This window comes from Heloderma suspectum, chromosome 11 (genome assembly GCF_057233095.1).
Source record: "Heloderma suspectum isolate Gila_16-S chromosome 11, 16-S_ref, whole genome shotgun sequence".
In the NCBI taxonomy this organism is placed as follows: Eukaryota; Metazoa; Chordata; class Lepidosauria; order Squamata; family Helodermatidae; genus Heloderma; species Heloderma suspectum.
This window is the reverse complement of record NC_139468.1, coordinates 12,194,513-12,217,330: the sequence shown is the minus strand read 5'-3', so window position 1 is coordinate 12,217,330 and position 22,818 is coordinate 12,194,513. Positions and strand designations below refer to the sequence as shown.

General features: G+C 45.2%; 1 protein-coding gene across 1 annotated transcript in view; it reads right to left on the bottom strand.

Moving 5' to 3' along the window:
* The window catches only part of MAN2C1 (mannosidase alpha class 2C member 1), a 42,294-nt gene that overhangs the window by 13,651 nt on the left and 5,825 nt on the right, over window positions 1-22,818 (bottom strand). The window contains exons 3-13 of the mRNA XM_084816845.1: window positions 22,483-22,606; window positions 20,878-20,948; window positions 14,829-15,006; window positions 11,621-11,810; window positions 10,232-10,338; window positions 8,327-8,437; window positions 7,741-7,833; window positions 6,164-6,280; window positions 4,686-4,781; window positions 3,385-3,530; window positions 1,498-1,621 (exon numbers count right to left, since the gene is read on the bottom strand). Coding sequence (XP_084672971.1) covers window positions 1,498-1,621; window positions 3,385-3,530; window positions 4,686-4,781; window positions 6,164-6,280; window positions 7,741-7,833; window positions 8,327-8,437; window positions 10,232-10,338; window positions 11,621-11,810; window positions 14,829-15,006; window positions 20,878-20,948; window positions 22,483-22,606 — 1,357 coding nt within the window. The remainder of the gene's footprint in view (window positions 1-1,497; window positions 1,622-3,384; window positions 3,531-4,685; window positions 4,782-6,163; window positions 6,281-7,740; window positions 7,834-8,326; window positions 8,438-10,231; window positions 10,339-11,620; window positions 11,811-14,828; window positions 15,007-20,877; window positions 20,949-22,482; window positions 22,607-22,818) is intronic.

Genomic DNA, 22,818 nt, shown 5'->3' with positions numbered 1-22,818 from the left:
AACCACAGCTAGATCATTCCAAGTGGGCTGCGCTGTTTGAATTTACATATCAATGGTTTGGACACCAAAGGAGGACAAGTCTACATGTGTGTATATTTTGTATTTTACATTGAGACATCCACCAAAATATATAGATATTCAGCAGCCAATCTGCTTCACTTCATCATCACGGGAACAAGGATATTGTTGTTATTTCATTTTTGCACAACGGCTTTTTTAATAAAGCAAACTCAAAACCACTTAGGGACGAAATTTAAAACAAAGCAAGCATAGCATCTTACAAAATTACATTATAAAAACAAAAACTTCAAGGCAAAATAGAATATAGCAGGAGAGAGACTATGTAAACAATAAACAGCAATAGATCAATAAAAAACAATCCCCCAGAAACAGTGTCAGCCAGTACAAAAGCTTTCTGAAATAAGGCAGCCTTCAGGTGTGGTTGCTAAGACTAGCGATGTACAGATTGTATAAAATCCATTCTGTCTATGTTTTGTGGATTGTCAAGTGCCTTTCATTCCATCATCCGCCCATTAACAGAACCAGGGTTTTTTCGTTTCCACATTCGCGCAAATGCGTGAATCCCCCCTCCAAATGAACAAATCCCCCCCAAATGTGCATTTTTATGCTTTAGCCTATGGGTAAAATGCGCATATTGGTCGGGTTTTTTATTTTTGTGTATTTTTCTACAATGAAATTTGCGCAAAATCCCCAATGGTTACAAAAGCGGTCCACAAGTCTGCGGAATCCACGCAACAGAGGAAAAGCTGGTCCTCTGCGGAATCTGTGGGTCAGATTCATAAAAATCCAAACTCATCTGGTTCTGTTGCAGATTTCTCTGACATCCCTAGTTAAAGACTACAACTCCCATAATCCCCAGCCAGCATGGGAGTTGTAGTCCAACACATCTGAAGGGCACTAGGTTCAGAAAGGCTGGCACATGTTAACTGGGGCTTGGCGGGGGCCCCGGGAAGGACATTCCACACATCTAGGGCCACCACCAAACAGGACCTGCTCATGGTAGACTCCTGCCATGCATCAGTTAGCAAGGTCACCTGGAGCAGAACCACAGATGGTGACTAGAGTGCAGAAAGGGTTACATATGGGGGAAGGCAATCCTTCAAGTACAAATGGTAAGTTATCACAAAATACGCAAAATGTTAAGTCTGCAGTTCTCCCAAGGAAGATAACTCCTATTCTTCTCCCTTCTCAAACATGTCTCCCTCACCAGCTTCTTCCACCTGGCATCAAACTCAATAGGTACAACTCAGCATCATGAGATACAGCCTCATGATGAAAGAGAAGCAGATGCCAGAGCAACTGATGGAAAGTTTATAAAAACTGTCCCCTGCCTCCATTTCTTGTTTTAGTACTCCAGAAACAGACGCTTCGGAAGACACAGACCTGTTGACTCAAAGCCAGACTGTGCTGTGTAGTGGTGAGAGTTAATACTGATCTAATGGCCGTCTATGACCACATGTCCTTGTGCATACTGACCTGCCCATGCGTGGTGTATGTGCCATTGTGCAGCTCCAGAAACAGTTCTCCAACCCACGTGCAGAGCTGAGCCTTTTCTTTTTCCAGGGCAGAGAAAAGCTGGTCAGGTGCAGACATCTGAACCCTGCAAGGCAGACACTGTCCCAAGACCACTTACGGGAATGGCAGCACTTGCTGTCACCCTCAGAATCACAGAGCTGGAAGCGAACTTGAAGGTCATCTAGGCACACCCCCTGCTCAGTGCTTAAATACCTTCGGTGAAGCAGGGCCCGCCACCTCCAGAGGCCGTCTCTTCCGCTGTTACATGGCTCTTGCTGCTGGGAAGGAGCTCAGCGGGGCCGTAGCTCAGTGTGACAGAGCCTCTGCTGTGCATGCTTAAGGTCCCAGGTTTGGTCCTGGCATATCAAGACGGGGCAGGAAAAATGCCTGCCTGAAACCTGGGAGAGCCACTGCCAGTCAGTGCCGACAGCATTGACTAGATGAGCTGACTCGGTATGAGGCAGTTCCCTATGTTTCTAAGTTTCTCATAATTGGTGCTGTTCTCGCCTGCTGGAGCAGAACTGTTGTCCCCTCTTCTGCACGACAGCCCTTCAGATATCTGAAGACCGCTATCATCACATCTGATGTAAACCTTCTCTTCTCTGAGCTAAACGTGCTGGGGATTGAACCTGCACCTGCACTCTACCACTGAGCTATGGCCCCTCCCTTGTGTTCTCCCTCCCACCACATCAGCAAGGTTGGACTGGGAATAGCCTTTGAAAGGGTTCCTCACCCATACCTCCCACCTCTCCCCCAGCTCCCCTCAGGGCCAACCCTAGCCTGGGCAAGGGGTGTTTTTGACAAACACACACCCTTCTGTTTGTTCAGCTACTAAATACTATATTTTAAATCGGCTTTGCGGCCCATTTCCCAGCTTTGGTGCATGACTTACACCAGTGGTGGGCAATGTGTGGCCCTTCAGTTGTTTTGGCCAACAACTCCCATCATCCCTCATCATTGCCTAGGCTGCCTAGGGCTGATGGGAGTTCTAAGCCAAAACATCTGGAGGGCCACAAGTTGCCCATCCCCATTTTACATGTATGATGTATCCCAGGGGTGGGGAGAAGATGTTTTGGACTTCAACTCCCAGAAGGCCCTGCCACCATGGGCAATGGTCAGGAATGCTGGGAGTTAAAGTCTAAAACACCTGGAGAACTACTTTCTGCTCACCCCTGATCTATCCCAGTCGTACAAGACAATAAATTTGCCTGCGTTCTTCTGATCACAATCGCTCATGCCATTTGATGGATGGGCACTGATACAGCAAATTTTCCCACGAATAAGCACGAGCATTAACACAACACAGGCTGCACAAGTCAATGTTACCAGCTTTACAAGATGTTTATTTTAGCTGCTAGGTGGATAGCTGAGAAGACAGCCCATGACAGGCACCTCCCAAGCCCAGCAGTGGCAAAACACTTGCTTTGTACACAGAAGGTCCCAGGTTCTCCAGGCAGGGCCGGGAAAAACCTACAATCTGAAGCCCCGGAAGATGCTGCCAGTCAGTGCAGATCAGCCTTCCCTAACTGGTGCCCTCCCAATGTTTTGGGCTTCAACTCCCATCAGCCCCACCCAGCATGGCCAACAGTCAGGGCTCCTGGGAACTGTAGTCCAAAATGTCTGGAGGGCACTAGGTTGGGGAAGGTTGGTGTAGACAAGACTGAACTAGATGGACCAAAGGTAAGGCAGCTTCCCATGGTCCTGGGTTGCCTGCTCCAAATTATGACCTTGGTTCCCCTCCTCCATTCAGGAAAGCCACTCTCTTAGTGCCCAACTACAACATTTTACATGCTTGACTTTGTTCTGGTTTTGTTACTGGTGGAGTAGCTTACACAAAGGGAGACTGACCTGGGTAAGCCGTCTGTGTCCTTCATCCTCCTTAGCCTGTCCAGTATCTTCTGCGTTGGTCCGCCTCCCCCGTCTCCAAACCCAAAGAGAGCTGCACTGTGGTTCACACGGCCCTTGTCCCTATTATTCTTCACAGTTTTTAACATCTAGGAGAGATGCAACACATATGTGATACTTGCACACTTTTGCAAGGAATGATTCGATGTTTAACTCTTCGACCTCTGTACCCAAATGAATGTCACTGTGTCTACTCAGTTATGGCTGCAATCCTATGCACAATTACTCTGAAAGATTTGCAAGGCAATACTAGGTATGTTTACTTGGAAGTAAGTCACACTGTGTTTACACGCCTCCTTTGCAAGAATTGACCATGTATTCCTACTCTCTGCTTTCTGTTCTTTAACCAGTTACCAATCTATAAGAGGACCTCTGCTCTTATTCCATGATTACAGCATTTGCTCAGGAGTCTTTGATGAGGGACTTTGTCAAAAGCCTTTTGGAAGTCCAAGTAGACAATGTCTACCATATCACCCCTGTCCACATGTTTACTGACACTCTCAAAGATCTCTAAAAGGGTAGTAAAGCAGGACGTATGTTTGTGGAAGCCATGTCGATTTTTTTTCAGAAGGGTTTGTTCTTCTACATGCTTATTAATTTTATCTTTAATAAAATTAGGACTATATAATAAATATATAATAAAAGTAGAAATACATGCTTTCCACTAATTTACCCGGAACAGACAGTAAGCTAACCAGTCTGTAATTACCAGATCCCCCCTGGATCCTTTTCTAAAAATTGATGTTGTATTTGCCATTCTAGAGTCCTCTGGTACAGAGGCTGATCTTAGGGACATGTTACATATTTTTGTTAGAAGATCAGCAATTTCATATTTGAGTTGTTTAAGAATTCTAGGATGGATACCACCTGGGCCTGGTGATTTATTAACTTTCAGTTTGTCAATAAGGTTGAGAACTTCACCTTTTGTCACCACTATTTGCCTCAGTTTCTCAGGCACCCTTCCTGAAAATATCAATTCAGGCACAGGTAACTGACCCAATTCTTCTGGCTTATTGTGGTGCTGAGTTTTAGTAGGCAAGTCTATTTCACCACAAGAACAAAGTAGTTGCAGAAAATGACAGATCAAATACAAAGCAAGATCATCATAATTTTTTCTTAGATTTGGCCTGTCTTCAGAACTGAGAGAAACCTCACTGCACTCCACACCCCACCATGGCATGAATGCCCTTGGCTTGTTTCACCTGGGGACGAACAGCAAGACCATAGAAGTTGGCTTCACTCACCTCTTCCACACGACCAGCCAGCCCGTAGGAATCTGCAGGTGGGAAGTGAGCCAAAACCTGAGACCCATCGATGCCTTCCCAGAAAAAGGTGTTGTGCTATAAGAAGAAAATCACAGGTAACCAATTAACAGCCCAATCCTATGGGTGTTCACTGACATCTCACAAAATCCACACAGACCGGAAGTGAAAGCTTCTAAATTTTTCCTCCTAGCCATGCTGGAGGAGGAGGAGGGCGTGTGTGAGCCCAAGGCTCACCTAGGCTCATTCTTGTAATGCTATGCTATGCTATGGTTTAACCTTACATTTGAAGCAGACCATTGAAGCAGAAGTCCATGGCTCCCCCAGTCTCAAACTTGCACTGCCTAAATGCTATTTGCTAATAACCTCTTTTTCCAAATATCAGTCTACATTATTACACTTCTTCCTAAATTCAGAACATCAAACCAGTAGAAAGAATCAGCAAAGGGAGCCTTTCCAAGGGTCTGGTGGATACTTCTTTCCCCTTTCAATGCTGCCAACACATCAATGAATAAAAAGCAACCTCCTACATCAGCCTTCCTGAACTTGCTGCCTTCCAGATGTTTTGGACTACAACTTCTATCATCCCTGACCATCGACCATGCTGGTGAGAGCTGATCGGAGTTGTAGTTCAAAACATCTGGAGGGCACCAAGTTGGGGAAGACTGTCCTAGAAGGAGCTCTCACCACTATCTGTGCCCAGCACTATCATCTTTCATTTCAGTCCCACACAAACTCCTTTCAATGGCTTTGCAGGAAACAAGGGAAATCTGGAGCTAAGATCAAACTGGGGGATTTAGGGGTCAGGTGTTCCAAAGCAAATTGGAGTGTGACAGGACTACACACTCTTCAATTGCAAGCCAGTGGGAAAGTTCAGTGGACTTTTCTGTCAAGGCTTGGTTTCAGATGCTTTGGGGTCATTTATGAATGCACAAGCTTACCCACCATGTGGAAGTTGTTAAAGGTCATGCAAAACAGGAAACACTTTATGCAATGTGGTACCCATTTTTGTGGTATGTTAATCATACATCCCAGATCTAAGCCTCTCCAGATCATTTTAAGGTTTTGGTAATCTACTAAGAGAAAATAATTTCAGCTTGAAGGTTTTGCAGTTCTGAACTTTACACATCCTAACTGAATTGGATTGTGTTTGATTGTTTTCTAAAACTTTTTCAGGCTATGTTTAGCCCACGTTCACTGTACTGAAAAAATGATATAAAGTTTTTTAAAATGCAACTAAAGCAAATAAAACCCACTTATAAATTTGCGGCATGATTTCAGAAGAGAAGGTGCTATCTCGTTAACTAGTCTGTGGGTTGGATATCTCATAAAACTATCAGGCATATTTGAACAGTGCAAGCACACTTGGGGTACCCTTTCGAGCAATGTAAGGAAAATCTGGTTATAGCTTGGTTTGCACACTTAAATGCTTTTCTAGTTAAAAACAAAAAAGAGCTCACCGGAAAAGTGTTCACGAGGTTCCAGCTAAGCTTCTGAGTTAGGAACCAGTGTATCCCACATCCGTGCATCACCTGGGGCAGTTGTGCTGAGTAACCAAATGTGTCTGGTAGCCAGAACTGATTGTGAAGAAAAGAGCACGGAAACAGACAGCTAAGAATGCAGCCCCTACTCTGCAGGGTCAGACCATGGGTTCACCTTGTCCAGTGGTCTTTTTCCTACAGTGACCAAGCAGATACCACTGGAGATCCTCCTAAGCAAGGCATAAAAGCAGTAAACCTCCCCATGTTGGCTTTTCTCAATATCTGGTATTTAGAGGTATCATTCATTCATACATACATATGTACTCTCTGTCTCTCTCTCTGTCTCTCACACACACAAACACAGCAAATTCATTCTCTGAGTGTGGATTCTTATATAACAGGGGTGCAGAACCTCAGGCTTGCGGGCCAGATTTTTGATGTCTGGGGGTCTGCCCCTTCCCCCTGGCCATGGCCTCTTTCCCTCAACTGCTGATCATTTGGTGGTTTCCCGATTTTGTGTGTGTTTTTCCCCATTCTAAAATGCCTTTCCTAAGACTTCGTTATTGGCAATAAGAGCGTTAAGCTAAAATATAGAATCACAGAATCACAGGGTTGGAAGGGGCCTACAAGACCATTGAGTCCAACCCCCTGCTCAGTGCAGGAAGCCTGATTCCCAGGTGGTCTCCCATCCAAGTACTAACCAGGGCTGACCCTGCTTAGCTGGTATCTTGGCCCCACCCCATTTTGTTTCAGCCCTGCCCACCAATGGAATATGGCCCCCGAGAGCTTCTCTGAAAGGAAATTTGGCCCTTGGGCTGAAAGAGGTTCGACACCCTTGTTATATAGCCAAAACAGCACAATTCATGCAAGCAGGGTTAATACTGGGGTATTACTGGGGTTAATACCCAATACTTGGGTTTGGTGGAACCCAAGATTGGCAGAAGCACAAAAAAATGTTTAGGATAAAAATAAAATGTATGGGTCAGGGGGACAGCCCAATAAGGACCTAGCCTGCTCAGTGGCCACAGAACACTGAATGTTGGTGGGAAGGGAAGGGGAAACTGGTGGGAGAAGGAATGGAATGTCCCGCAAAAGGGTATGGGTGGCTGGCACCCTGAACAGGGGCACTACACACTGCAGCATTTTGTTGCAGGCCCACTCTTGCTGCCTCTAAATACAAAGGTTCTATTTAGCTTATGATAGCAAAGAGCCACTGAGAGACCTAATCTCCATAAATGGCATCAGATCTCTGACACAGGGCTGTTTTGCACAATATGACTGCCACACAGAGCAGCTCTGAAACAGCCTCCCAAATTTTGCAGCTCAATTCAGAGACTGCAGAATGTGTCGGTTCCTTTCAGCAGCCACCACTGCTCTCCCCCCCCCCCCCCCCCCCGCGCACACAAGACCATTGCTATGCAATGACATAGCATCACTCTGATGGGAGCTTCTGGCTTAAAATAAATAAATAAAAAGTGACCCCCGGCACTAGGAAGAGGACAATTAGGATTGTGTATGCAGCTTTAAGGGGGAGCAAAGCAGAAATATGCACAAACCTCTACGCAGAGCTTCCCAAATTCCTGCTGGAAGAATCGCTGTCCCTGCAGGAACTGCCGAACCATGGATTCGCCGCTAGGAAGGTTCCCATCCTGGGGGAGAATCACAAACCTTTAACGATGGTTTTTAATAGTGTATTTTAAATGTTTTTGTATTGTTATTGTTATTGAAATAGCATATTTAATAGCGTATTGAATGTGAACCGTTTAGGGGCTTTTTATTTTAAGCTTTATGATTTATAAAATCATCATCATTTTGTAAATTTATGCAGAAGCTTTAAGTCTGTCACTGTTTCCTTCCCCCGCCTCCAGATCTGGCAACTATCTTCACTGGATCCCTCCCAGAAAGATTACCACTGCAGCCAAGAATTAACTTGAGCCTGCTACTCTTGGCTCGCAGGGACGGAGGGAAGATCAAGCTGTACTTACCAGGTAATACAATGAAATCCCTTTCTTTAAACATAAGTTGCAAAGCAGTACAAAGTAACATTTGCCTTTTAAGCAGAAAGGAGAACAATTTTCACTCTCTGGCCTTGGTACCCTGTACTACACAACTACTGAGAAAAGAGGATTGCTGAATCCGTACCATTTCTACCCAGGTGCCCCCGACAGGAATGAAACGTCCTTCTTTCGCAAAGCTCTGAATCGTAGTGTACAAGCCAGGATACCAGTTCTTCACCCATTCAAATTGCTGAGCCTGTAGAAAAGAGGGTAGCCACGTGGCTACGTTTCATCCACACTTGTGGCTTACAGATGAAAAATAAGTACTAGTGCCCAAATTTGGATGAAGGATAACTCCAGAAGTTAATAATCAAGTTACACCTCATTTATACATTACAGATAACCTCTTGGAATTTATTTTATTTATTTGAAGTGTTTTTATGCTGCTCCGCAGCCAAAAAGGCCCCTGGAGTAGCTTACATATATCCAATAACACAAGACAGTCCCTGCCTGCCGGCTTACAATCTTAAAAAGATACAACACACAAGGAAAAAGGGGTCGGGAGGGAAGAGGAAGAAAAATGAAGTCTTTCAGCAAGGCTAGTGCACTGGCATTGCTTCCCCCTCTCATCTCCCTCTGTACAGCCTCCTGGAATGGCTGCTGGTGGTGCCAATTGAGGGAGGAGCTGCCTTCCTGGGGGTGGTCTTTCTGCAGGGCTGGTGGACTGGCCCTACTTCTATGAAAGCTGCTTTTAAAGAAATGTCTTCATGGGACTTTTTTTTCAAAAGGAACAATGCGTCTAGTCAAACCAAGTAGCAAATACACAGTTGTTTTACTAGGGCTGCAACCTTTAAATCAGGATTGGGCAACTTGTGGTACTCCAGATGTTTTGGTCTACATCTCCCATCATCCTTCACCATTGACTATGCCAGCTAGGGCTGACAGGAGTTGTAGGCTGTGATGTCACATCATATAGATGCTATGAATCTGTGTGTGTGTGTGTGTGTGTGTGTGTGTGTGTGTGCACGCGCCTGTGTGCACGTGTGTGTATATATGTATGTATGTATGTATGTATGCATGCACGCACATCAGTGTTACGACTCTGTTTTTTCTGGTAAGTAGATCTAGAGTAAGAGTGGTATGAATGACAGGAGGTGTGATGTATCTGCATATGTGAGATGATTGGCTGAGTGAATAAGGGGGGTGAAATGGTGTGTGATATATAAACAGGGAGCAGGGCCTGTGGAGTTTTAGAAAGGGAAGAGATAGACAGGGCTTGTGAGGAAATAGACAGGGCCTAGGATCTGTGTTTATAGGATTAGAGAGGTGATCGGGCGGGGGGGGGGGTATATATAGGTTTTTAAGTGACTTTATTACTGTAACTCAATTAGTTATGTACAGGAGGAGAATAAAGTGGTTCATAAAGAACCACTTTGTTCTCCTCTTGCACATAATTAATTGAGTTTAACACTGTAATCTTGTAAATAACAATAATTTCTCTGCTTTTGAAAATCCCATGCCCTATGAGTCGGGGCTACCAAAGGGTAAAAGTGATAAAGAGAATAAAAAGACAATGTGTCCTCACATCTCGAGAAGTAAAGGTGTTTGACCTAAGGCAAAGGTTCTGGTGGCAGCATTACTGGGTATGTCATGGAGATGTCGTCTGCTGTGGGAAAGGCCTTATAGAAAAGGTATTCATACTGGTAAATAGGCAGGAACGCCACATAGGCCAAAACATCTGGAGGGCCACAAATTGCCCAACACCTGCTCTAAATCAATTAAAAGGATTTTAAAATCATTAAATCTGAACAGATCTAAGGAAGAGGTCTTCCCCAGTGCCTGATACCTGACGCTTGTAGCTGAAGATGCCAAGGATTGAACCTGGCACCTTCTGCACGTAAGGCATGCGATCTAGAATTGAGCTGCACGTGCACCCCACAAAAAATAACAGCAACAGTGACTTCTTGAGTCAGAAAAAGAAATCCAGGCTAAACACGTAAAATGTATGTAAAATCAGCTGAGACATAGATATGCATAGACATGTCAATACCTGTGAGCAGACAAAGGTGAACTCTGGGTTCTTCTCCATCAGGCGTATGACAGTCACCCAGCTGCGCGCGCATTTACGGATCGTCTCCTCATAAGGCCACAGCCAGGCTAAGATGATAATTGCAGGCAGACATTCACCATCACATTCATTTTGATTTTATGATGCCCATGTAGCCCTATTTCCATCACAACTCTATGTTGCCTGTCCCCACAGCAGGAGAGACTGAAATAAGGTTCTCATTTGGGATCCAAATTAAGCTGTCTTTACAAAATGAGCAGTTGCAAAAAAATCAACATCTCATTAGGCACATGCAGGATTAGACAGAGACCTAACTAAGGTGGTAAATTCTGCAGCTGGAAAACCCAGATTCTGAGATGAGCACAATTTATTCACACGGGGAAAAAAATGTACAGCAATTATCTCACCACAGGAGTGCAACCTTGAGGGAAAATGTGCAGATCGTATGCAACAAATGTACATTTAATGTGCACCAAAAAAAATCATGCAGAAAGGCTCTAATATATGGGTACTAACGAAAGTAAAACATCAGGGTACATGGAATTGAATTTATACAAAAACCATTGTTGGACTCTGCTTTTCTAGCCTGAACATTTTCTAGATTTTCTCTATAGTCATGTGGACTAGAACCTTGTTATTAAAAAAAGAAGAAAAAGCACATTCTGGTTGTCAGCACTGTGTTGATGCTACTGGAATTTATGCTAATATAGGAAGAAAATTAACAGTCCAATCCTATGCATTGCTCAGAAGTTAAGTTCCATTGTGTTCAATGGGACTTACACCCAGGAAAGTAAACATAGGACCGCAATATAAACCACTTAACAATTTCAGTAAGTTTTTATAGCTACTCCTCTACAGAAAGAATCTTAGGATCCATACACACACCCCGACGCCACCCCCAAACCCGATTTCTTGATAAAAACCCTCCTTGCATCCACTTTTACCATTCTCCGGTCTTCACATCCTTCTGCTTATCTATTCCCCTCCCACCTTAATTACCTACCATTCCCAAAACATACATCAGAAAACACTAACTCTTGGAAGCAGAATTCTGCAAAGCAAGCATGAATAGGTTCGCTTAATTTGCAGATCATTGCATCTGGCAGATGTTCTCTCCCAACATGCAAACATGTAAACTGCTTAAGGATTTTATTATATTAAGCAGTAAATAAGTATTACTCATAAATAAACATAATAAAGTTGGATTCTGCTCACCTATAATTTAGGAACATCCTGTCCAAGTGAACCTGCCAGCCCAGACTGCAGACTATCCCTTCTCCCCACGCTGCTTTACCAAAGGGTGCCAAATGCCCCATAGGCACTCTTCCTATACCACTGTGCTGAAATGAACACCCAGAGCACCCCTCTTACCTGAGTCAATGTGGCAGTGGCCCATCGCATAGATGATATGCTGGCTCTCTCCGTTCTTCTGGCTGAAGATAGAGCAGGCAAGCTCATGCGCTGCAGCAAACGTTGATGGGTTGGTGACGTCACACACGTTCACCATCTGATTGGCTACATAGAGGGCCTGGAAGCTCCGCTGGTTTTCCTCCCCAAGGACCTATTGAGAAAGGGAAACATAACTCCTGCGCTAGCAAAATGCACAGCCCGGATAAACCTGAATCAAGGCATGATTTTCATATTCGGAAACCAATTGCCTAAAACAAAATACACACTAACAGTATCGTTTATGAATGCTCTGCCACTTTCGGATCCTTTTCATGAATTGCCTGGGGACACTCAGAGTGAACTCTTTGGTAAGTCTACAATCCAATGCATGCTTATTGAGAAGCATTATTATGAGACTGGTTAGTAATATTTTAGGCTGGTTAAATTGTTAAGCTCTCCTGTTGTATGTTAACTGGAGGGCAATATATGGTTATTGGAAATGAATTGTAGGCCTGCTTCCTTGCTTTAAGACTGATGATATGATATTGAAATAAGGTTGATTATCTATGCTATAGTGAATTGTAATATTGCCAGTGTTAAAGGTATAACTTTTAAGTAGAATGGTATTTGAAGTTTGTGTGTAATGGAGTTTAAATTTAATCCTTTTAAGTAACTTCTTTATATTTTTTCATTTTCTTTCTTGTTTTCTTCTTCCTTCTCCTTATGTTTTGTTTTTTCATTTTTTTTTCTCTTTTTCGTTATTGCTGTGTCCTCCTAAGAATACTGTACTGTTGGGAAACTCTAGATACTGATTAGGTTGTTGGTACTGTTTATTTCATTTATAAAGATAAAAATAGAATAAAAAGTTAAAAAAAAGAAGCAATCTATGGGGCCTGCTGCCAAGCAGATGCATGCACCCTGTCAGGATTCCCCTGTTGCCTACTGAATACTCCAAGAGCCAAATCAACACTCAGACGAAAGGGCTGCTTTCCAAGGCTTTAATTCCATTTACCCTAATGAGGCATACAGATGCTAATTGCCAGAGACTCAGAGAACTACCGCGGAACAGCCATCTAGGGGTTCAAAGGGAAAGTACATCAGTTGATCTCCTTTTGGGAAAAGGGCGGCAATTCTCTGAACTTAAGGGGTGAGAGGGGAAGATCTCCCCCTCTCCCGTGATGCTTCTGGGCGCAGCTGTTGACGTCGAGCCAATGGGGCTGAGAGCCGAAGCTTGGCTCCTGTGATCTCTTGCTTGTGCCTGCATCTGAGCCTCGTGTCCAGAAGTCCAGGTCATCCTTTCCTTTCCACGCCTTGTTCGCTGTCGCTCCCAGGGATGTGAACGGCGGGGGGGCTCCCCCTCCAGCTGCGCCTCTGAAGTCTGGGAAAGTTCCTTCCCCACGAGTTGCCTCTCTTCCTCAGAATCAGAGCTGCTTTGGGACTCTATGGGCTTGGATACAACCCTGACATCCACAAACAGAACTGAGGGTACATGAAGAGCCAAATCAAGCCCCTCTGCACCAAGCCCATTTGATGCTGGCACTGAAAAAGGAACACCACTAGTTGTTTTCACGAATACGCACAAACATTGAATCCATTAGAGCGGGGGGGGGGGGTGTATCGCCCCAGCCAGAGGCTTCAAACTCTTAATTCAGAGGTGCCAAGACAGTGATACATCAGACTCAGAGGTCTGCCTACAAGGAGTACTTTATTGGGTAACTTACAGCACACAGGCGTACCCAATGGTTGGATCAGACAGCTTCTCTGAACCCCGAGCCACTGGGTACAATGGGTCTTATACTCTACATGTTGTCAGTAAGGCAGCATAGCATAGCAAGCACCCCTAGCATCCATTCCCAGCATACACTAACAGCACTTGGTTCTCAAACACAGCCACCTGCAGCTTTAAGGTAAACAAACTCAGCTTCTCAGGCACATCAGTGATAAGACGTTCTCCTCATTAACGAGGAATATTCCGAGAAGGCTGTTATCAGCCTTTTGACTCATCTGCACATGCTCAGAGGCTTACTAGCATGGAAATTGCACCAATAATGAACGTAAGCAAGCATTATGGATCTCTAGGCCCCTCTAACACTACAAATGGCTTGGCTACGCTCCTGGGGCCAATACAGGGGGTGGGGGAGAGCCTCTGGCCTGAGGACTAAATCTGGCCTTCCTGGGGTCCCAATCCAGCCCTCGGGGTTTCCCAGATGGCCACGCTCCCTACTCCTGGCCCTACCCCCTTTACCCCTGTGAAGATTTGAGGCCTACAGAGGCAAAGGGGGGAAATAAAGGTCAGGCTTAGAGGCCTGGAGCCTTCTGCTGGGAAGGAGTAACCCTGAGAGGAGTAGTTTCATTTCTCCAGTTGGGTGTCAGTTTTCTTTCTCCACCTAAATTTCATTTCTTTAGGTTTGGAGCAGTACTTTCGGATTTGAGGGAGGAGGGTATATAAAGAGAGGGAGAGTAAGCCAGTAAGTTAGGGAAAGACCAGGCTGCAGCCAGAGCAACAGTAAGAACAGAGACAGCTAGAGCCTCAACTGAGAGAAGAGTTTGAAGAGGGAGCAGGAAGCAGCAGCCTAGGAAAGTCTAAGGACAGCTAGGGTAAAGAAACTTGCATTTTGCAATTTTTATTTTCTTTTAATGCCTTTTGTATCACTCAGCTATATTGTGTAAATACCTGTAGCTGTAATTTGTTTGCTTTAAATCTACTAGTAAACTCTAGTGGTTGAACCCCATGTCTAGAGTGTCAATCACCCCAAACCTACAGCCTAAACCCCATGTTACTGGGAAAGGGAAGTTTAAAAGGAAGGTGAGACTCTTAAGGAAGCAAGAGATCCTTAAGGGGTTGCTCGGGGGGTCCAGGTCATAAGGGGAACCTTGACACCCACAAACACTGACCACTGGCTAGTTTCTAACCACTTTTGCAGATTTTCCCCATTCTAATAGCCTGAAATGCCTTTCCTAAGGCTTGCTTACTAGCAGAGTTTTAAACTAAAAGATGCTGGTGTTTTGGCCCTGCCCATTTTGCCTTTGGCCCCGCCCACCACTGGAATGGGCCCCAGAGAGCTCCTCCTAAATGGAATTTGGCCCTTGGGCTGAAAGAGCCCAACTCCCCTGCATTAGAGAATAGGAAAAAGCTTCACCAGTGCACAGTTGCCACTGAAATGATAGAAACATGAACTATGCTTTTTACCGTGGTCATGTCCAGAAGGATCTCAAAGTCTACCAGAAGCTCATGGACGTCCCTGTTGAAAACCACCAGCTCTGCCTTGTGCAACGAGAACCTCTTGTCCAGATCAGGTGGTGCAATCATGCTGCCCTTCCCAGCTCCAAAGAGACCATTACAGGCAACCTCCACATACAGGGTCAAGCTGCAGAAGTCAAAGACATCAACAGTCTCATCCATTTATTATTTAATATGAGGGCCTAGAGCAGGGCCTTCCTGGTGGTTGCGCCCACATTGAGGAACTTCCTGCCCAGCTACCTCTGTTCTTTTCATTGGCACCTGGGTGTTTGGGCAGACACAAATATACACCCTTATATTGTTTAGGAACCTGGAATGTAAGATCAATGAATCAAGGTAAGCTGGAGGTGGTCAAACATGAAATGGCAAGATTAAACATGGACATCTTGGGAATCAGCGAACTAAAATGGACAGGCATGGGCGAATTTAATTCAGGTGACCATCGTATCTACTACTGTGGGCAAGAATACCTTAGAAGAAATGGAGTAGCACTCATAGTCAACAAAACGGTGGGAAAAGCAATACTGGGGTACTCCATTGGTAGATCTACCTCCATTGGTAGAGGCGTTCAGAGCACCGTCTGGTCCAGTTTTATTGGATGAGTTTCAGTTACTGAGGCCTGAGGATGCAGACAAGGTGCTTGGCCAAGTCTGATCGACCACTTGTGTGCTTGACCCTTGCCCTTCATGGCTTATTAAATCAAACAAGTAGGGGTTGTCTGGCTGGGTCCAGGAAGTTGTAAATTCCTCCTTGAGAGAGGGAGTGGTGCCTGCTGCTTTAAAAGAGGCAGTAATTAGACCACTCCTGAAAAAGCCTAACCTGGACCCAGAGGATGTTAACAATTATAGGCCAGTGGCCAACATCCCCTTCCTGGGCAAGGTGCTTGAGCGGGTGGTTGTAGGACAGCTCCAGGCACTGTTGAATGAAACGGATTATCTAGATCCATTTCAATCGGGCTTCAGGCCTGGTTTTGGAACGGAAACTGCCTTGGTCGCCCTGTGGGATGACCTCTGCTGGGAGAGGGACAGGGGGAGTGCGTTCCTGTTGATTCTCCTGGACCTCTCAGCGGCTTTCGATACCATCGAGCATGGTATCCTTCTGGACAGGTTGTCTGGTTGGGAGTTGGAGGCACTGCACTACAGTGGTTCCGCTCCTACTTGGATGGCCGATTCCAGACGGTGGTGCTGGGGGATTATTGCTCTGTGCCATGGCAATTGTGCCATGGGGTTCTACAGGGCTCTATTTTATCCCCCATGCTGTTTAACATCTACATGAAATGGCTGGGGGAGGTTATCCGGAGGTGTGGGCTGAGGTGCCATCAATATGCAGATGACACCCAGCTCTACCTCTCTTTCTCATCAAACCCAGGTGAGGCAGTGGCTGTTCTGAACCAGTGCCTGGGCACGGTAATGGACTGGATGAGGGCTAATAAACTGAAACTCAATCCAGACAAGACGGAGGTACTGTTAGTGGGTGGTTCGTCTGCCCGGCTAGGTGATATTCAACCTGTTCTGGAGGGGGTTGCACTCCCCCTAAAGGATCAGGTTCGTAGTTTGGGGGTGCTCTTGGATCCAGAACTGTCACTTGAGGCACAGGTGAACTCAGTGGCACGGAGCACTTTTTATCAGCTTAGGCTGGTATACCAACTATGCCCTTATCTGGACAGAGATAGCCTAGCTACAGTTATCCATGCTCTGATAACTTCTCGTCTGGATTACTGCAATGCGTTATACGTGGGGCTGCCTTTGAAAACGGTCCGGAAACTTCAGCTGGTCCAAAATAGGGCAGCAAGATTGTTAACAGGGACTGGCCTGCAAGCTCATATTACGCCAGTACTTTTTCAGCTGCACTGGCTGCCAGTCCATTTCCGGGCCCGATTCAAAGTGCTGGTGTTAACATTCAAAGCCCTTAACGGCTTGGGGCCAGGTTACCTGAAGGATCGCCTCCTCCCATATGTGCCTGCCCGGACCTTAAGATCATCAGCAGCAGCCCTTCTCCGTGAGCCCCTGCCAAAGGAAGTGAGGCGGGTGGCTACTAGGAGGAGGGCTTTTTCTGTTGTGGCACCCCGGCTCTGGAATGAGCTCCCTAGTGAGGTTCGCCTGGCGCCTACATTGTACTCCTCTCGGCGCCAGGTGAAGACCTTTTTATTTTCCCAGGCATTTTAGCATTTTAGCTTTCTAAATTTTTATCTTTGCTGTTTTAAATCTGTATTTTAAACTCCTGTACTGCTGCTAGGTTTTATTGTGGTTGTATTGTTATATTGTGGTTTTAATGTTCTATATATTTTAAATTGTTTTATTGTGTGTTGTTTGGTTTTAATTTTTGTGAACCGCCCAGAGAGCTTCGGCTATTGGGCGGTATAGAAATGAAATAAATAAATAAATAAATAAATCTCAAAAACAATAGAATGATCTCAGTACGAATCCAAGGCAAACCATTCAACAGCACAGTAATTCAAGTCTGTGCCCCAACCGCTGAGAGCGAAGAAGCTGAGGTTGATCGGTTCTATGAAGACCTACAACACCTTCTAGAACTAACACCAAAAAAAGGTGTCCTTTTCATCATAGGGGATTGGAATGCTGAAGTAGGAAGTCAAGAAATCACCGGGATAACAGGCAAGCATGGCCATGGTGTACAAAATGAAGCAGGACAAAGGCTAATAGAGTTTTGTCAAGAGAACACGCTGATCACAGCAAACACTCTTTTCCAACAGCACAACAGGCAACTCTATACATGGACATCACCAGATGGTCAATATCGAAATCAGATTGATTATGTCCTTTGCAGCCAAAGATGGAGAAGCTCTATACAGTCAGTACAAACAAGACCTGGAGCTGACTGTGGCTCAGATCATGAGCTTCTTGTTGCAAAATTTCAGCTTAAATTAAAGAATGTAGGGAAAACCACTAAACCATTCAGGTATGACCTAAATCATATCCCTTATGAATATACAGTGGAGGTGAGGAATAGATTTCAGGGATTAGACCTGATAGACAGAGTGCGTGAGGAACTATGGACGGAGGTCCGTAACATTGTTCAGGAGGCAGCAACTCAATCCATCCCAAAGAAAAAGAAATGAAAGAAAGCCAAGTGGCTGTCTGATGAGGCTTTACAAGTAGCTGAGGAAAGAAGGGAAACGAAAAGCAAGGGAGAAAGGGGAAGATATATCCAACTGAATGCAGAGTTCCAGAGAATAGCAAGGAGAGACAAGAAGGCCTTCTTAAATGAACAATGCAAAGAAATCGAGGAAAACAACAGAATGGGAAAGACTAGAGATCTCTTCAAGAAAATCGGAGATCTCAAGGGAACGTTTTGTGCAAAGACGGGCATGATAAAGGACAAAGAAGGCAGGGACCTAACAGAAGCAGAGGAGATTAAGAAGAGGCGGAAAGAATACACAGAAGAACTATACAGGAAAGATCTGAATGTCCCTGATAGCCATGATAGTGCGGTCACTGAACTTGACCCGGACATCCTAGAGAGTGAAGTCAAGTGGGCCTTAGGAAGCATTACTAACAACAAAGCTAGCGGAGATGACAGTATTCCAGCTGAGCTATTTAAAATCCTAAAAGATGATGCTGTTAAAGTGCTGCACTCAATATGCCAACAAATTTGGAACACTCAGCAGTGGCCACAAGACTGGAAAAGGTCAGTTTACATTCCAATTCCAAAGAAGGGCAATGCCAAAGAGTGTTCAAACTACCGTACAATTGCACTCATTTCACATGCCAGCAAGGTTATGCTCAAAATCCTACAAGCTAGGCTTCAGCAGTATGTGAACCGAGAACTACCAGAAGTACAAGCTGGATTTCGAAGAGGCAGAGGAACTAGAGATCAAATCGCCAACATTTGCTGGATCATGGAGAAAGCAAGAGAATTCCAGAAAAATTCCAGTCTATTTCTGCTTCATTGACTACGCTAAAGCCTTTGATTGTGTGGATCACAACAAACTCTGGCAAATTCTGAAAGAGATGGGAGTACCAGACCACCTTACCTGTCTCCTGAGAAACCTGTACAAGGGTCAAGAAGCAGCAGTAAGAACCAGACATGGAACAACCGAGTGGTTCGAAATTGGGAAAGGAGTACGACAAGGCTGCATATTGTCGCCCTGCTTATGTAACTTATATGCAGAGTATATCATGAGAAATGCCGGGTTGGATGAATCACAGGTCGGAATTAAGATTGCCAGGAGAAATATCAACAACCTCAGATACGCAGACGATACCACTCTAATGGCAGAAAGCGAAGAGGATCTAAAGAGCCTCTTGTTGAGGGAGAAAGAAGAGAGTGCAAAAGCTGGTTTGAAACTCAACATTAAAAAAACTAAGATCATGGCATCTGGCCCCATCATTTCCTGGCATATAGAAAGGGAAGAAATGGAAGCAGTGACAGATTTTATTTTCTTGGGCTCCAAGATCACCGCAGACGGTGACTGTAGCCATGAAATTAAAAGACGCTTGCTCCTTGGGAGGAAAGCTATGGCAAACCTAGACAGCATAGTAAGAAGCAGAGACATCACCTTGCTGACAAAGGTCTGCATAATCAAACCTACGGTTTTTCCAGTAGTAACGTATGGCTGTGAGAGCTGGACTATAAGGAAGGCTGAGCGCTGAAGAATCAATGCTTTTGAACTGTGGTGCTGGAGAAGACTCTTACGAGTCCCCTGGACTGCAAGGAGGTCAAATCAGTCCGTCCTAAAGGAAATCAACCCTGAGTGCTCATTGGAAGGACATATACTGAAGCTGAAGCTCAAATATTTTGGCCACCTAATATGAAGAGAAAACTCCCTGGAAAAGACCCTGATGCTGGGAAAGATTGAAGGCAAAAGGAGAAGGGGACGGCAGAGGATGAGATGGCTAGATAACATCACTGATACAATGAACATGAACTTGAGCACACTCCGGGAGAGAGCGGAGGACAGGAAGGCCTGGTGTGCTATGGTCCATGGGGTCACGAAGAGTCGGATATGACTTAATGACTGAACAACAACAACAATACTTATATACACTGTATTACTACAGTCCATTAGCCATTGCCAGCTTGAAGTTCTTTATTTTTAGGGCTATTCCCATGTGGAAACTTCAGTACTCATCTCTACTCTGCAATACTTTGACTCTAGAGTTTGAAAAAATACACAAAGAACTGCCTTCTATTGTATCTGATCATCACAGCAGTGGTGCAAACACTGGGCCTGTTCACACGCACATGGCGGGAACGGTTAGGGTAACTACGGGGGGGGGTAGTGAATCAACAACACGTGGGCGCATCACACAACCAGAAACCATGCGTAACTGTGTGATTTCACTACCAACCCCCATAGTTACCTGGCAATCCTACCAGAGTGGTTAGCGTGTGTCTCAATTACTCCACAGAGCAAACAGGCTCCCAGCAGCTGCTCTGGCGGCTGAAATGGCTGCGCAACCATAGAAAAAGGCCAAGGTGGCTAAAGCATCACCCGCAATGGAGGATGCTCTAGCTGGTGGACTCTATGGTTGCAGCCTGGAAGTCCCCCAGAGCCCATTTAACCACCGCAGACCCGCCAGATGACACGGTAAGCCATCCCAGGGCCCCTTAACCCTTTTGCATGGGGGCGGTTAGCGGGGATGGCTTCCTAACCATGGGGAACATGGTTTTCTCCCACCACACAACACATGAAGCCACAGTGGTTAGCGGAAATTCCCTAACCATGATGGCTTCACGTTACATGTCAATAGGGCTACAGTCAGAGAGGTTAGGACACCTGCAGAAACCAGTACCTTCAGACTCCCTACATTCCTGACCACCATCTGCCCTCAAAGACCTGTCCCCGGTTGCAGTGCACAACCCTATAAGTCACTGTTTTAAAATCAAAATTTTGGTGAGGTTGTTTTTTAAATAACCATTGCCAAAACAAAGTGGACAAAAATCTGCTCATCGGGTCTAGGCAACCTGTCCTGCTTGCCTTCCTAGAAAACGAATGGATGTCCTGTTGAATCGCTAGGAGGGCTTCCTTACTCACCTGTGAGGGTCTGTCTCTTTTAGACTGTCTGTCAGAATATAACTGGTCTTCTCACCTTCTTGAGTCAAACCCTGTCAAAGGCAAAAAAAAAAACCAACATGTGTGAGAAAGGGGACCAGGGGTTAAGCCAGCCTTGTAAGTAAGCTGTCAAAATTACAAGCCTACTAAGAGGGTAAGGGCACAATGTTATGCCTGTTTAGACCGAAAAAAGTTCTACAACTCCCAGCATTCCCCAGCCAGCTATGGGGAAAGCCCCACCCTAATAGCCTGAATTTCCACCCTGGCCATAGAGGAGCAGTTGGCACAGAAATGCATGCTACTAACTTCTTAGCAGGCTAGCAACCCCCCTCCCCAAAAAAACCAGTCTTCTACCGAGGAAACTGGTAAAGTCTAGATGGAGTAACCCATCCCTCCTCCACCAGCTGCCTGTGTTTTGTGCTGGCTTTCCTTCCTCCACAGCTAGCATCGCAAACATACAGGCTGGCAGATCAGGGACAGAGAGATCCATCTGTATTCTGCCAGTCCACTCACTTGCCTGCATGGGATTCCTGGTCACCTATGGCGCCCAGGGCAGTCCTTAAATACAAGGCTGGGTTAAGTTCTTAGTAGTTAATGCCACAGGGGGCAACATTATCTAAAACAAAACACCTGGCATAAAGTGGCAGTAGAACTGGCCTGTGGCTAACTGTTAACAATCCAATGGTATGTATAAATGTACCTCCCTGGAGCCAGGAAGGGGTTTTCTGCTCCCCTGCCTTTACCGCTCCACTGACCTACATACCCTGGTTTTGAATCCAGCAAGGATATTACTCCCTCTACCCCTAAGACAAAGAGAAGGGCAAGTAAAATGATCAAGGGGCTGGAGCAACTCCCCTATGAGGGAAGTTTACAACAGCTGGGATTGTTTACCATAGAGAAGAGGAGAGTAAGGGGAGACATGACAGAAGTGTACAAAATTATGCATGGTGTGAAGCAAGTGGATAGGGAGACATTTTTCTCCCTCTCTCATAATACTAGAGCCCAGGGTCATCCCATGAAGCTGACTGGTAGGAGATTCAGGACAGATAAAAGGAGGCACTTCTTCACACAATGCTTAGTTAAACTATGGAATTCACTACCACAAGACATAGTGATGGCCACCAATTTGGATGGCTTTAAAAGGGGGTTAGACAAATTCCTGGAGGGTAAGGCTATCAATGGCTACTATGCTACCTCCACTATCAGAGGCAGTAGGCCTACGTGCACCGGTTGCTGGGGAATGTGGGTGGAAGGGTGCTGTTGCACTCCTGTCCTGCTTGTGGGTTTCCCGTGGGCAGCTGGTTGGCCACTGTGTGAACAGAATGCTGGACTAGATAGACCCTTAGTCTGATCCAGCAGGGCTCTTATGTTCTTAAGACTTTTGGCTTTGTTTACAAAAAAGGAAAACTGAGAGCCTGTCATGTTTATCTAGTGAAATGTTTATTTGCCACCTTAAAAAAAAAAAGCAGATCTCCTTTAAAAAAAACCTTTAAAATTCTACTCTCGCCATGTGAGTAGCTTTGTGATGATCACAAGGGCCAGCTAATCAGCATATCAGCTGGAAATGGGTTCATAACTGCCACTTACCTGAATGGGTTGGGCATCCCTCCAAACCATCCCCTCTCCTTCACTTTCCCAAAGGAGGTGTACTTCCTTTCCTGCCCATTTTCTGGGGATGCTGAGTTCTACTTTAAACCAGCAGGTGTGCCACCTTAAGAGAAGTTACATGTACACTTTCAGAATGACTTTAAAAAATGCAAAGATTATTTTGAATTTCTATAGGACAACAATCTCATTGGGGACTACAAGAAATGCATTTATGGTTGCCCAACACTTTGACCATAAATAGAAGAACATATAAAACAGCCTACACATGCTTTGTCCTATTATGTAAATGTTGTTTTCTGGTCTTTTTTGTTTGCT